The sequence below is a fragment of the Pyrus communis genome, chromosome 10, assembly GCF_963583255.1.
Source record: "Pyrus communis chromosome 10, drPyrComm1.1, whole genome shotgun sequence".
Classification (NCBI taxonomy): domain Eukaryota; kingdom Viridiplantae; phylum Streptophyta; class Magnoliopsida; order Rosales; family Rosaceae; genus Pyrus; species Pyrus communis.
In genome coordinates this window covers 22,606,966-22,622,041 of record NC_084812.1, presented here as the reverse complement: position 1 = coordinate 22,622,041, position 15,076 = coordinate 22,606,966, and the positions used below count along the sequence as shown (strand labels likewise).

At 39.1% G+C, this 15,076-nt stretch overlaps 2 protein-coding genes, 1 long non-coding RNA gene and 1 pseudogene across 4 annotated transcripts; 2 read left to right on the top strand and 2 right to left on the bottom strand.

The window, feature by feature from the left end:
* The first annotated feature begins 354 nt into the window (after positions 1-354).
* Positions 355-5,569, top strand: LOC137746448 (disease resistance protein RPV1-like). Its single transcript, XM_068486463.1, has 4 exons — positions 355-956; positions 1,679-2,780; positions 3,123-3,434; positions 3,534-5,569. The coding sequence occupies exons 1-4, from the start codon at positions 478-480 to the stop codon at positions 5,331-5,333; spliced, it is 3,693 nt and encodes a 1,230-aa protein (XP_068342564.1). The 5' UTR covers positions 355-477; the 3' UTR covers positions 5,334-5,569.
* A 591-nt stretch (positions 5,570-6,160) lies between these two features.
* Positions 6,161-7,859, bottom strand: LOC137746449 (uncharacterized). Of its 2 annotated transcripts, XR_011069853.1 has the most exons (4): positions 7,692-7,859; positions 7,273-7,483; positions 6,505-6,995; positions 6,161-6,240 (listed from the first exon to the last, which is right to left on the bottom strand). XR_011069853.1 is itself a non-coding variant. In XM_068486465.1 (3 exons), exons 1-3 carry the CDS (start codon positions 7,800-7,802, stop codon positions 6,565-6,567), a joined length of 753 nt encoding a protein of 250 aa, XP_068342566.1. In that variant the 5' UTR covers positions 7,803-7,859; the 3' UTR covers positions 6,274-6,564. The 2 variants fall into 2 exon arrangements, 1 of the variants encoding a protein (XP_068342566.1); XM_068486465.1 differs by lacking the exon at positions 6,161-6,240 and having other exon boundaries at positions 6,274-6,995.
* Positions 7,860-7,954: 95 nt separating this feature from the next.
* LOC137746450 (uncharacterized) lies at positions 7,955-10,480 on the bottom strand (annotated as a pseudogene).
* A 2,807-nt stretch (positions 10,481-13,287) lies between these two features.
* On the top strand, positions 13,288-14,729 carry LOC137746656 (uncharacterized). The gene is made up of 4 exons (XR_011069892.1): positions 13,288-13,377; positions 13,484-13,601; positions 13,690-13,739; positions 14,090-14,729. It is a non-coding gene; the product is annotated as an uncharacterized lncRNA (long non-coding RNA).
* Positions 14,730-15,076: the final 347 nt, after the last annotated feature.

Sequence of the window (15,076 nt, the reverse complement as noted above, 5' to 3'; positions counted from 1 at the left end):
ACCAAAATGATTGATGGTAAACAATTTTAACCATCACTTCTATCGATCAAAATTCAGGAACCAAACTGAGAAGTTATGTTAATCTTAGAGACTATTTTAAATAAAAATTAAAAGGCTTAGTAAAATATGAATGTTACTTTCTTTCATTTGTATTTGTTAGACTAACTTTCCGATCCACTCTGCGTGTGGACGCGCTGAGAAAGAGAGAAAGCTGCGCTCTTTGACGCGCTAAAAGGAAGGCAACGCGCCAAAAAGCAAGGGAATGCTGAAGGGACTGGGGCCCAGCCCGATGGGGTTGCCGGCCAACATGCAATCGGACCGCGTAGATTAGTGGACTTTATTTGCCCAAAGCGACCCCCTGGAGATGCATCTCATTTTTCTAGTGAGAACCAATGAAGGGGGTCGTTGACCAGCAATCTTGAGTTTGTTAAGGGGCTACTTGAGAATCACATTAGGCTGTCGATCTTGTGCTTGTTGATGGCTTCTTCTTCTTCATCTGTTCCTGATTGCAAATACGATGTCTTCTTGAATTTTCGAGGGGAAGACACTCGCAGGACCTTCATCGGCCATCTCTACAAAGCTCTAGGTCGGAGGTCAATCAACACCTTCATTGACGCTGAAGAGCTCAGAAAAGGCAACGGCCTTTCGCAGCTACTGACGGCTATAAGCGACTCGAGGCTTTCGGTTGTAGTTTTTTCTCCAAACTACGCTTCTTCCACATGGTGCTTGAAAGAACTCGTCCAAATCCTGCAGTGCATGGATCAGAAGAAGCAGATTGTGATTCCCATCTTCTACGAAGTAGACCCATCTCATGTTCGTAAAATCAAGGGAAGTTTTGAGGAAGCTTTTTCTAAACATGAACATGATCCTGACGCCGACATGGAAGAAGTGCAGCGGTGGAGGTCCGCTTTACAAAGAGCCCCCGATTTATGTGGCTGGGATTCACAAAATTACCAGTAACTCATAACCTCATAATCTTATTCACTTAGTAGTTTAGAAGTTTAGCTAATTTCCTGTTTTGGTCGTTTTAGTTTTGAAGAAAATTCTTATTTCGTTTATAGTCGCTAATTTCCTGTGGTTATCATTAATGTTAATACAACTAGAACCAAGACTTCCTTCCCAACCCTCTACAAAATTGAATACTCACCAACTCTCTGCAAAACTTTCCACCACCACACCTAGATATTTTCCATGAGAAGGGAAGAGGAAACTAATATAAAAAATTGGGGGCCTTTGATATTGATCTTGCGGTGAAGAATTCACTTGTTTTTATTTACTTTTTCACATGGGACGATGTCGTTTGTACAAAATCTCTTAATTTCTTCCCTCTTTCATGATGAGGAAAGAGCAGGTGTGAGAAACAGAGAGGAGACATAATGTACAAAAGACGTCGTCCAACATTAATAAGTAAAAAAAGAACAAGTTAAATTAATTCTTCAAACCGCAAGATCAAAATATATGGCCGCTATTAAAAGGTCTATAAAACATCTGGAGAGGATATAGATGACTAGTTCTCTTATATGTTGATTGAACTTAGAAGAGTGCATTGAGTAAATGAAAGAAGAATAAACTCCTGAGAATTGTTGGGTCGTTACTTTGTGTTTTCAATGACAGTGTGATAAGTGTTATATAACTAGCAATCGCAGGACTTGACAATATTGTTTTTCAAATTTCGCAGGGATGATGCCAAGCTTGTTGAGTTGATTGCAGATGATATTTTTAAGAAAGTGATCAACATCCCATCAAGTGAAAAGAATGGCTTGGTTGGAATGGATTCCCGCTTAAAGAAAATGGATTCACTATTATGTCCCGAGGTCGATAACGTTGGCTTTGTTGGAATATGGGGTATGGGCGGTATAGGCAAAACCACCATCGCTAGAGCTGTGTATGATAAAATCAATCATCACTTCGAAGGTCGTTGCTTTCTTGAAAATGTGAAGCAACGTTTTCCCTCAACTGATGCAGGTGAAGCGCCACTAGATATGCAGGCAGAAATTCTATCTAGTATCACAAATATGAAGGTGGGGAGTTCAGAGATTTTGAGAAATGGTTTTCAGAAGATGATGGAAAGAGTTGGTAAGAAAAAAGTTTTACTTGTTCTGGATAATGTGGAGAGTTCATCCCAAATTGAAGCCTTAATTGGAAAGCAACCTTCATTTGGTGGCGGAAGTCGAATCATTATAACAACTAGAGATAAACAGTCACTAAGTAGACTTGGTGATCGGATATATGAGCCCGAGTTGTTAAATGACGATGATGCTCTCGAGCTGTTTGTGCAGTATGCTTTCAGTACAAAGCAACCCACAGAAGAATACATTGATCTGTCAGGCCATTTCATAAAATATGCTCAAGGTTTGCCTTTAGCACTCAAAGTCTTGGGAGCATTTCTCGATGACAAAAGTGTACTTGTGTGGAAAGATGAGTTAAAGAAAATAGCGAGAAACCCGCACCCGGGAATCCAAAAAGTCCTTAGAACAAGCTATGATGGACTAGATGATTTGCAGAAGGAAATATTTCTTGATATTGCATGTTTCTTTAAACAAATGAAGAAAGACTTGGCAACAAGGATTATGGAGGGTTGTGACTTCCATCCCCATACCGGATTAGACGTTCTAGTTGGTAGAGCTCTTGTCACTATCTCATCTGATGGTGTACTCGAGATGCATGATTTAATAGAGGAAATGGGTCACCAAATCGTACGCCAGGATATAAAGGAGCCTGGAAGGCGCAGCAGATTGTGGAGCTGTGAAGATGTTCATTATGTGCTAAATAAAAAAAATGTGAGAAATACGCTCCCGTCCACTCCATTAATGTAATTGCATTGAATCTTTTCTGGCCAGTAATATTAATAAATTTTAAAATAATAATAATAATAATACTTTCGGTACTGTTTTCACTTTTAACAAAAACCCACATTTTTACATTTTTTTTGTACTATTCACTGCACCTTTATTTGTCATTTTTCAGTAAAATAAAGTTTTTTTGGACTTTTTGTTAGTTTTCCTTAATAATAAAAGTATAAAGCTTCTACTTTGACCAAAATCCAATTCATGAGAACCATGTGCATTGGGCGTTTTAATCTTAAGTTTGTACTCATTCAAAGTGCAATTTTGGTAATCCAGGCTACGGAAGCAATTGAAAGCATAATTGTGCAATGGCCACACTCAAACAATGTTGTGGAATTAGATACCGCCCTTGTTCAAATGCCAAAACTAAGACTACTCAGAGTCCATACCCACTGTTTACTACCAGAGGGCGAGCCGGCCGATGATCACTGGCAATACGAGGATCTAAAGTTTCTCTCTGAAAAACTAAGTTATCTGTTTTGGAACAAATGTCCCCTAAAGTCTTTATCGTCCAATTTTAACCCAGAGAATCTTGTTGAAATTGACATGCAATATAGTTGGGTTGAACACCTCTGGAAAGGAACTAAGGTACGTTCATCATTTGCCTATATGCTGCTTTTAAATGGTTTAGTTTTTAAATGCCTTATTATGTATGTAACACATATTTTCCTTGATGTATATTGACAGCCTCTTGGAAAGTTGAAAATTATCAATTTAAAAGGCTCTTATCGTCTTAAGGAAACACCGGACTTCGCTGAGGCAAAGAATCTTGAGAAGCTAATTCTTGGTGGATGCACAAGTTTATATGAGGTTCACCCATCCATTTCTGCCCTTGAAAAACTTATCGTCTTGGATCTAAGTTGGTGCGGCAAACTCAAGTCCTTTTCAAGGAACATTTGTATGAAATCTCTTGAAACCTTTGATCTCTCTTTTTGCTCAAAACTTGAGAAGTTTCCAGAGATTTCCGAAGTTATGGAGAAGCTTTCAAAGCTTTATTTGCAAGGGACTGCAATAAAAGAACTGCCTCGATCAATTAACAATCTTACGGGGCTTGTTACTTTGAATCTTGAATATTGCAGAGAACTTGAGATTCTTCCAAGTAGCATTGTTCAACTCAAGTCCCTGCAACTTCTTAATCTTTCTGGTTGTCCAAAGCTCAAGGCCTTTCCAGAAAATGTTGGAAATATGGAAAGATTAAGAGAGCTTCGCTTGGATGAGACATCTGTTAGAGGCCTTGCCCCATCAATTTCATCTCTTCAAAACCTTGAGATTTTGAGTCTAAAGGAATGCAAGAAACTTCGTAGCCTTCCAAGCAGCATTCATACGAGATCTCTTCGAACCCTTAATCTTTCCAGCTGCTCCAATCTGTATAATTTTGTACAAATTCCTGAAGTTATGAACCTATTAGAGCTTAATTTAGATGAGACTGCAATTTCAAAACTGCCCTCGTCCATCAAAAACTTTACGGGACTCGTTACCCTAAGCCTGAAGGATTGCAGAAGATTAAAGATTCTTCCAGGCAGCATTCATATGAGATCTCTTCAAGCCCTGAATGTTTCTGGCTGCTCAAATCTGAGGAATTTTCCAGAGTTTCTAAAAGTTACGGAGAACCTAACAGAGCTTCATTTAGATTGGACGCTAGATTGGACGCTAGCTGCGGGAGCCTTTTCAGGGATTGCAATTGAAGAATTGCCATCCATAATTTATAGTCTTACGGGGCTTGCTACCTTGACGCTACGGTATAGCAAAGACTTTGAGAGTCTTACAAGCAGCATTTGTCGGCTCAAGTCCCTAAATTATCTCTCTCTTTCTGGTTGTACAGAGTTTAAGGTGTTTCCAGACATATTAGAAAATATGGAAAGATTAGCCAGCCTTGATTTGGATAGCACATCTATCAGAGAGCTTCCTGCATCAATTGAACGGCTTCAGGGGCTAGTGTCGTTAAATCTGAAAAACTGCAAAAGCCTGGTCTATCTTCCGAACAGTATCTGCAATTTGCTAAGTCTCGAATGGCTCACTCTCAATGGGTGCTCAAAACTTTCGAAGTTGCCTGAAGATTTATGGTATTTGAAGCGCCTTGACATAAAGGGAACTGGTATACATGGTTACTGCCCAGAACAGCAATTCATCAAGTTGGGGGGTTTGGCTCAGTTTCGAAGCACTGCACCTAAGATTAATGCCATTTTTCCAAACATTGAGCAAAATGAGGCGGTGGCTGATGTTGAATCCCGCCTCCCCTGGATGTGGCGCCATGTGGAAGAGAGGCGGCAGGATATTGCGGAATCAAGCTATGTGGAAGAGATGCGGTGCAATGCGGAAGAAGAAGCGGAAGAAGGGCGGCGCTATTTTGAAGAGATGCTGCGCGATGCGGAAGAAAAGCGGAGGCGGCAGGGTACTCGTTGCTCCACCTGCGGTTTGTACGTGCTAAGTATTTACTTATCCGTATGTCTTGCACAGTTGTTTTTTTCCTTCTCTTCGATCAGGTAATGTATTGTTAGTGATTAAGCCTTTAATTGGAAATGGATGGCTGAGATTAAACTAGCTCATAAGCTAGGATTGTGCCGGCTGTCATAGTAGCTGACTTTGTTTTAGATATACTCGTGCAAGACACATGAGTATGAGAAGCATGTGATGCATGTGAAGTTTGTGACGGTTTCTTCTTGTATTCTCTCTCAGCTTGCGTCCTCTTGTTCCGGGTCATGGGGCTGCGATGGGCGGTGATCTGGGCAATTAGAAGGGACTAAGGGGTGTGATACCCAAAAAAAAGTTGTGATAATCAGCTCCTTGATGCTTCTAGTAAATTTTAGGAACGACATTGATTAATTTTCAACTTCAAAGACTAAGGTGACGAACAACGTCACTTTCAAGGATCATTTATGATAAAAATCCAAACTATTTCAAGCATGCATTTTTTTCACATAATTCATTACTACGTAGTATTGAAGCAAAATTGCAAAAAATTGCTTAAAAAAAAACAAATAATAATAGACCAATAGAAGGTGATCCTCCTAACATTCTTTTCACTGAAGAATTTCAAAACAAAAATCAATTTAATTTATTATTCAAATTTGCTACATGTAAATTGTAATCGTTAAAATGGCTCGACAATGAATGCTTATAATTTTTGTGGCTGCCACAATCTAATCAACTCAAAGCTTTTCCCTTCCTTCTGCCATAAACTGTGTCAGCCAACAAATCCAATTGCTATAGTAAAAGCTCCCTGAAACTTTTAGAGGAAAAAGGCACCGTGTAAGCAGAAACCTACGCAATTCGGAAATGCCGAGAACTCAATAATCCTAGACCCAAAACTATACCTCTAAACTATAAGCTGAGAACCAGAGCAACCATGACGATAAGTATGCACGGCCTTGAAACAACACCAGCTGAGGTCGACCTGCAGGAATCACGAAGCTGAAGTCAGTATCGATACAGGTAACCAAGTTCTTCGGTTTATATTACACCGAAACACATGAATGCTTTAAAACAATATGTAGTATTGATAGATTGAAACCTAGAAGCCACCACCGGTCCCAAATCCCTTGTAAATTTCATTTCTTTCTTTTTCCCATCAAGTTTTGTTATATGAACAAGCTTGCAGGAAAACAGGATACCTGCTACGTAGCTGGTCCTATATAGATATACATGTATGAAGGGTTACCTTGTTACAAGCTCCTTTACTGACTCAGTTTCCAGTCCGAACCCAAACGGGAAAAGTGGATCAGTGTGAATCACCAACATTCATTGGGAGTTGATCGACAGTTTTGAACCATGTTCTTGGAAGCTTTCCACTGAATCCATGATCCCCAAAAAGGACATCAGCAATGCCTTGGCCGTCAGAGCCCGGCAACCATGCTGCCACCAGAGCACCAATCGAGGAACCATACGGTTCTATTACAATAGGTCTGCCAGTTATTACGATAACAATGCACTTGACACTTTCACACACATTGCTGATGACACTTGGGCCAGGTTCCGCCCTCGTTAGGTTTGGGCTGTCTCCCACGGTCTCAGCATAAGGATGCTCGCCAACCACAACGATGGCATATGCAAAGTTGTTGGACTTCACAAAATTACCATCAGGATTCTCACTGTACATAACTTTTGTGCTTGAGTTGACTGCTGATTTTATAGCACCAAAGATCGTAGTCCCTAATCATGAAAAGGAAGTTTTATGAAAAATACAACCAAGATTAGATACATTTATGTACGAACATCCTATACGCACGGGTATATATTTCCATACATTCTAATAACTGTGAAGACGATTTTCTTGTTGCAACTAACCAGCACCTGTGTAATCTTCTTATTAAGTGCATAATGTTCTATTTTTTGAATATTCAATTCTATCATTTTATTGTAGAGCACAAAAGTAGTGCACATAGACAGAATATTATGTATTTAATACAGCGATGAAGGCAGACTATACCGGTTGTATAATTGTTGCCACTGAATCCTTGCCATGCAATTGTCCATCCACCACACTGGTAGCCCAGATTATCAGCATGACTGCCGGCGACTAGAATTTTAGACACCTTCTTGGGAAGAGGTATGACTGGATCTGTAATGTTCCTGCTTTTCCCATTCTTCAAAAGCACGATGGATTTTCTGACAGCCTCCCTTGCCAAATCTCTATGATCCTGGTAATGTTAAATTAAAATACAAAAATGATTGATTCATGTCAGAAAATCAATAAATACAAAACTTACTAAGCAGTCTTTTGGCCATTGAATGTAACACCAATTTCAAGGGTATGTCCATTCTAATTTTATCGAACTATATACATCAATCAAATGACCAATAGGAGGGTTGCAAATCCTGATATTTGATTATCTCGGATAAACTGACCTGGCTTCCAAGCTCATGTCGTAGGCTGAAATCAGACAACGGGTTCACAAAAAGACCCATGGTGAACTTGACAAGCAGAATCCTTCCCGCAGCATCGTCAATACGATCCATTGGGACAACGTTATTCTTGACCAGGTTAATGAGATCATTAATGAATTCTTTATAATTTCAGAGTTTTATAATTTCGAACCAGAATAGAAAAGGAGTTTTATATAGTGTAATAGAGACGCTATTATCTTCTTTCATTTCTGTAAGAGGTTTTTATATAAAATAAGCCACGAACCATGTCAGTTCCAGCTAGAACTGAAGCTTGGACAGAGTATGTGTAGTTTGAATGTGGCGACGAGGTAATCCTATCAATACCCTCCCAGTCTGATATAACAAAACCCTGAATGTTCAACCAAAAACACCATGTGCTGTTAGCATGAAACAGTGCAGAACACAGATAAAGGTACAATACAGTCACCAAAATGAAGCACCTATTGTGAGACCGATAACAACCAGAACTCGGGATCAGTAATATTATTGAGTTATCAACTTATCACAAATACCTTAATTTCATATTGAATCTGAAATTTCAACTCATTAACACAGATGAAGCTTAAAGAACCTAAAAAGTGGGAACTGATGCAAAACAGGATAAATCATATAACTGATGTATGCTAGGCACTTTAACTGTATCAAGAGAAATGCGCAAAAACTGCATATGAGAATTTGCAGGGATATCACCCTGTAAACCTGGAATGATCTCCGTCATTTCTTGCACAATTTTGTGATCTTTACTGTAGCTTTTGTAACACCAGCCCCATCTTGGATCTCTACATACCTATACAGGATGTTCCAGGCAACGCACAGAAGTCATCAGATGGAAAAAATATGAATGTGACATTGTTAACCATGTAAAAGAAGAAAATGCTGAACGCATAAATCCTTTTGCAATGTATTATTTACCGCAATGCAAGAAGCAAATACATAAGGAATCCCCGTAGCTCGGGCTTCAAGAGCAGTTGCTGAACCAATTCTTCATACCAGTTCAGGGTCCCCGTGTACTGGAAATATTTAATAGAAAGAAGACACATTCAATGAACTATAAAACGGAAAACATCTAAAAGGATTAATGCATGGTTAGTTATTTTAGTTATTTTAATACTTGCTGAAGTATAATACAAATTTACTTGTAAGGATTTGACCCTAATGGGACCTTGTTGTAGTTATACAGTTACAGAGTGCTGCTTTTAAATGACGGTGATAGATCTCATCCTTTGTGTAAAAATAGAACAATGCACTATCATGTTTTGAAATGAAGCAAATAGAACCTGTTACCTTGTTACAAGCTCCTTTACCGACTCAGTTTCCAGTCCAAATCCAAATGGGAAAAGTGCATCATACTGTGAATCACCAACATGCATTGGGAGTCGATCGACAGTCCTGAACCATGTTCTTGGAAGCTTTCCACTGATTCCATGATCCCCAAAAAGGACATCAGTAATGCCTTGGCCTTCAGAGCCTGGCAACCATGCTGCCACCAGAGCATCAATCGAGGAAATATATGGTTCAATTACGATAGGTCTGCCAGTTATTAAGATAACAATGCACTTGACACTTTCACACACATTGCTGATGACACTTGGGCCAGGTTCCACCATCGTTAGGTTTGGGCTGTCTCCTGCAGTCTCAGCATAAGGGTGCTCGCCAACCACAACAATGGCATATGCAAAGTTGTTGGACTTTACAAATTACCATCAGGATTCTCACTGTAGATAACTTCCGTGCTTGAGTCGACTGCTGATTTTATAGCACCAAGGATCATAGTCCCTAATCATGAAAAGGAAGTTTTATGAAATATACAGCCAAGATTAGATTCATTTATGTACGGACATCCTATACGCACGTTTCCATACTTTCTAATAACTGTGAAGACGATTTTCTTGTTACACCTAACCAGCACCTGTGTAATCTTCTTATTAAGTGCTTAATGTTCTATTTTGTGAATATTCAATTCTATCATTTTATTGTAGAGCACAAAAGTAGTGCATATAGACAGAATATTATGTATTTAATATAGCGATGAAAGCAGACTACACCGGTTGTATAATTGTTGCCACTGAATCCTTGCCATGTAATTGTCCATCCACCACATTGGTAGCCCAAGATTATCAGCATGACTGCCGGCGACTAGAATTTTAGACACCTTCTAGGGAAGCGGTATGATTGGATCTGTAATGTTCCCGTTTTTCCCATTCTTCAAAAACACGATGGATTTTCTGACAGCCTCCCTTGCCAAATCTCTATGATCCTGGTAATGTTAAATTAAAATACAAAAATGATTGATTCATGTCAGTAAATCAATAAATACAAAACTTACAAAGCAGTCTTTTGGCCATTAAGTGTAACACCAATTTCAAAGGAATGTCCATTCTAATTTTATCGAACTATATACATCAATCAAATGACCAATAGGAGGGTTGCAAATCCTGATATTTGATTATCTCGGATAAACTGACCTGGCTTCCAAGCTCATTGACTAGGCTGAAATCAGCCAACGGGTTCTCAAAAAGACCCATGGTGAACTTGACAAGCAGAATCCTTCCCATAGCATTATCAGTACGATCCATTGGGACAACGTTATTCTTGACCAGGTTAATGGGATCATTAATGAATTCTTTATAGTTGACAGGGACCATGACCTTCAAAACACAGAGACCCATCTTCAGAGTTTTATAATTTCGAACCAGAAATTGTCTTCGTTCATTTCTGTAAGAGGTTTTTATATAAAATAACGAGCTAGAACTGAAGCTTGGACAGAGTATATGTAGTTCGAATGTGGCGGCGAGGTAATCCTGTCAATACCTTCCCAGTCTGATATAACAAACCCCTGAATGTTCAACCAAATAAACCTTGTGCTGTTAGCATGTAACAGTGCAGAAAACAGGTAAGGGTACAATACAGTCACCAAAATGAACCACCTACTTTGAGACCGATAACAACCAGAACACGAGATCAGTAATATTATTGAGTTATCAACTTATCACAAACACCTTAATTTCATATTGAATCTGAAATTTCAACTCATTAACACAGATGAAGCTTAAAGACGCTAAAAAGTCGGAAGTGATGCTAAACAGGATAAATCATATAACTGATGCAGTACTGATGTATGCTAGGCACTTCAATTGTATCAAGAGAAATGCGCAAGAACTGCATCAGAAGGTTGTTTGAATGTATTATGATGGCTACAAAGACAATAATCTGTAATGCCAACATAGGCAGTTAAAAAACAACAATAACAACTAAGCCTTATCCCACTAAGTGGGGTTGGCTGTATGAAATATGAAGATGACGTTAGAGGGGGAATGCGAGAAAGTATGTAAATGCAGCAAACCCATCCATAGACACTAAAACAGGAAATATAGGAAAGTGAAGAATCATGCTAATCACTGAGCAATGTCCAAGAAAACCTGACCACATTAATGTGTAATGTGGAAGTAATTTGAATTTGATTAGATAATACCGGAGGTATTAAAACCCAACATATGGGAAATACACAATGCTGAGAAAGGCAACGAAAGCAGATAAAGCTGACAGCATTTGAAGAATAAGAAGAGATTGAGGGCAAGGATAGTTATAAGCAGTCAACTAGTCACGATTAAGAGCATATATTTTGAAAATCTGTAATTTAAGCTACGGTATGTCAAGAAAGAGAAAACCACACAAACAAAAGTAATGATAATTGCAATATGCAAAGGTTTTGGTGCCAGAAACCTTTCTTTGAATTCATGGTAAGATAGATGAGACATGATGAGACATGATGTTTCGTGCTTACATCATATCTCGGTACATAGATGAGACATGATTCCACTTTATATCTATCAGAGAGCTTCCCGCATCAATTGAACAGCTTCAGGGGCTAGTGTGGTTAAATCTGAAAAATTGCAAAATCCTGGTCTATCTTCCGGACGGTATATGCAATTTGCTAAGTCTCGAATGGCTCACTCTCCATGGGTGCTCAAAACTTTCGAAGTTGCCTAAAAAGTTATGGTATCTGAAGCGCCTTGACATAGAGGAAACTGGTATACATGGTTGCCGCCCAGAACAATTCATCACTTTGGGTGATTTGGCTCAGTTTCGAAGCACTGCACCTATGATTAATGCCATGGTCCCAAACAATGAGCAAAATGAGGCGGTGGCTGATGAGGAATCCCTCCTCCCCTGGATCGATGATTCATAAATTTTGACTGGTCCTGAGGAATCAAGCTATGTGGAAGAGATGAGGCAGCGACATTGGGAGTTTCTTGAGGTAGGGAGTACGCTAGAGGGAAGACAACAATCAAGGATCAACGGGTTCCCACCCAAAACAACAAACTTTCAGCACTTTGGGGTATTTGGATTAGAATCAGAGCACTGCACCTTTGAGTGAGATTGTGGACTCAAGCAACGAGGAAAAGGAGGCAGTGGCTGTTGAGGCAATTTTGAGTGATCTAGAGCAGTCGAGACATGAGGAAGAGAAGCAGGAGAAGGCTGTGGCAGCCTCAAGGAGAGGTGGGAGAATATGAGGTTGCATCAGTGGGTCATGGGGTAATGGGGATTGAAGTCATTACTTTAGTCTAAAGTAGGAGGGGATATCGCACTATTCATATGAACAGTGTTTTTACCACATTTCAGTTTATTTACAAGATTGCCACTGAGATGCTTTTAGCTTTTTACGAAGATGCCATCATCAGTTCAAATGACGGGAATGCCCGTCTGGGGTTAACATCACACGGTTGGGGATAAAAGTTGGGTGGGCATTGTTGTCAGTTAGGGTTGCATTCAGTGGGATTGATGGCTCGATGTGGGATTTGGTGGGAAGGCATGCTTGCTTGCAGAGAGGAGGAGAGAGAGAGGAGGGAGGGGATAAAGAGAGAGGTTTGGTGAGGGGAATGCATGCGACTTGCAGAGAAGAGGGAGGGAGAGAGGAGGAGAGAGAGGGAAGGAGGGATGGGGATGGAGAGATTGGGGTTTGGTAAGGGGAAGGCATGCGACTTGCAGAGAGGAGGGAGGGAGAGAGAGGGAAGGATGGAGGGGGAGGGAGAGAGAGAAGGGTTTGGTGAGGGGAAGGTATGTGACTTGCAAGGGAAGGGAGGAAGGGAAGGAGCGATGCTTAAAAGCAACTGCAAAAAGTTCAATGGACAAGGTCGCAGCAATGGAGACAACTCTCTCTGAACCATTTCCCCTTTCCTCAGGCGAATGCTGAAAAAAGTTTTGAAGGAACAAAAAGAAGAAAGCCAGCTTTTCAACAAAAAAGCTAAAATCAATCCCTTCAACCTCCTCATCGGCGGCGGCACCCACGACCACCAAGTTCCCTTTTAATTTAATTTTAATTTTTTGCTTTTTCAGTGGATTAAAGAATATGAAACGAATTATAATTTAAAATTGTGAAATTTTGTTGATTTTTGCGTTCAGTTTTCTGAGTGATCATCGAGCTGTGATGGGTTAGTGTTGGATTTGATTCAATTGAGGTAAAAGCTATGCATGATTGTGATACGGAGAAAATGCTAGAATCTTACCTTCGGTCCAAATATCTGATTTTTGTTACAATTGCTATTTTCATTGCAGGAAAATGTGGTGGAGACAATAATTCCCAAATCCTCGAGTTTTATGAATGCATTCCAATTGATAGCCATGTCCAATGATCTCGATTTGTCAGGTATGTTCGAGGAACAGGCAAGTTTACAAGAAATAGATTTACTAAAATAACTAATCCTACTTTTTTAGCTTATAACGAATAATGTTGAACTGTTAACTTGATTTAGGATGAGAACTAGAAGACAACAAGAATTGGACCCAAGCATACCATTACTGAAACCATAAGAAAATAGAAGTGGCTGCAAAGGATGCGAGTATTCTGTAGCAAGAACAAACAACTTCAGGGTACACGAAACTTATATTCAATCTTGTTTCTTTATCTGCTTATCAAAGTTCCTTCCTGCCAACTAATGATGTATTATTTTTTCATCAGATGTAAATGCATGCAAAAATTCCAATGAAAACGTAAATCACCATATCCAGGTAAATTCGAATTGTAGATCAGACTTATATTACAATTTGCTTTCTTTGTGAAATTTTATTGTAATTTACACTAAAGTCTCTGGCTTTTGAAATTCTATATGAAATTGTGAATGTTATTCGGAATCAAGTCCGGCCGAGTTCTTTACTAAATAGTGCGAAAATATGCATGATGAAACTAAATTACTTTTGTATCATCTATATTTACCTGTTATCATAACAGGATTTAAAATATAGAAACATACTGCTTATAGGATATTAAGGTTGAAGTCATTTAGTTCCAAAGATGCCATAACTAATGTATAATTGAGTGAAATGCCAGTTTACATAGATATTGTGCTTATTTGTTTTAGGGGGATTACCAAAAGGAGCTCATCAAGTATTCTGCGAGCACGATCGTCCTTGATCATTTGGATATTTAAAGGAGCCATTAATCAAGGGAAGACGACGAGTTGTGAACCTGTGTGCCAATTTTGCCAATTTTGTAGACAAGCAGAAACTTTGGCACTCGCCTCTGTCCTATCCTCATCTCGCCGCCGTCTCCCTTCTCTCACCTCCGTCGTCTTACTCCTCCTTTCTCTGTCTCTGGAATCCTATCGTCATCTTCCTCACATGCAAGGTTCTGGCCCTTTCAATTGTAACCAAAACGTGTTTCAGGTGCCTAACACAACCTCTCACTACTCACTCACATCAGTTGGTTTTTGTAATTTGAACTTTTCTTTCTAATAAATTTGTATGCTTTCTGGATTTTTTATGGCAGTTTTGGACCTTATCTTTTCTGAATTTGTGTGCTTCTCTGGGTTTTTTAATGGCAGTTCTGAGGAAGAGCAAGAAAAAGGAAGAACCAGTATTAGAAGATCGTCCCAAAGAGTACTATAATGATGTGAGTGCTTTTATCCTTTAACTTGGCCAAATGGGTGCTCAAATTTCATGTTTTTCTGTGATTATATGAGTAAATTTATGTATTTTATTTTTGGGTTTTGCCAAATTCAATGGTGGTATTTATGGGTTTGGTATTGATTTTCACTTAACAATGACTTTGGGGAAATTGATTGAGTCTGCATTCAATGTAACATTTCATGCAATTACATAATGATGAAATAGAATTCAATTTTTTCATTCCCTTTTTATTTTATTTTTTTTTCAAATGCAGTTACATTTATATGATGATTTACAGCATATATTTATCTTTTAGATTCTAATTCTTCATGCAATCTAAGCCATGAAGGATTTGATAAACCCACAATTGATAACAATGTGCGGCGGCACCAACGATTTTGGACAAGAACAAGTAAGTACCATTTTGTTTCATTGTTCCATGGTATTATGTAGAGATTGTT

Bases quoted from the DNA above. Each gene is read 5' to 3' on its own strand.
- LOC137746448 (XM_068486463.1), top strand. From the start codon at position 478: ATGGCTTCTTCTTCTTCATCTGTTCCTGATTGCAAATACGATGTCTTC. The intron at 957-1,678 runs GTAACTCATAAC...CAAATTTCGCAG, and splicing joins TGGGATTCACAAAATTACCA to GGATGATGCCAAGCTTGTTG. The intron at 2,781-3,122 runs GTGAGAAATACG...TTGGTAATCCAG, and splicing joins ATGTGCTAAATAAAAAAAAT to GCTACGGAAGCAATTGAAAG.
- LOC137746449 (XM_068486465.1), bottom strand. From the start codon at position 7,802: ATGGATCGTATTGACGATGCTGCGGGAAGGATTCTGCTTGTCAAGTTC. The intron at 7,484-7,691 runs GTCAGTTTATCC...TAACATTACCAG, and splicing joins GACATGAGCTTGGAAGCCAG to GATCATAGAGATTTGGCAAG. The intron at 6,996-7,272 runs GTATAGTCTGCC...TTTCATGATTAG, and splicing joins TGGCAACAATTATACAACCG to GGACTACGATCTTTGGTGCT.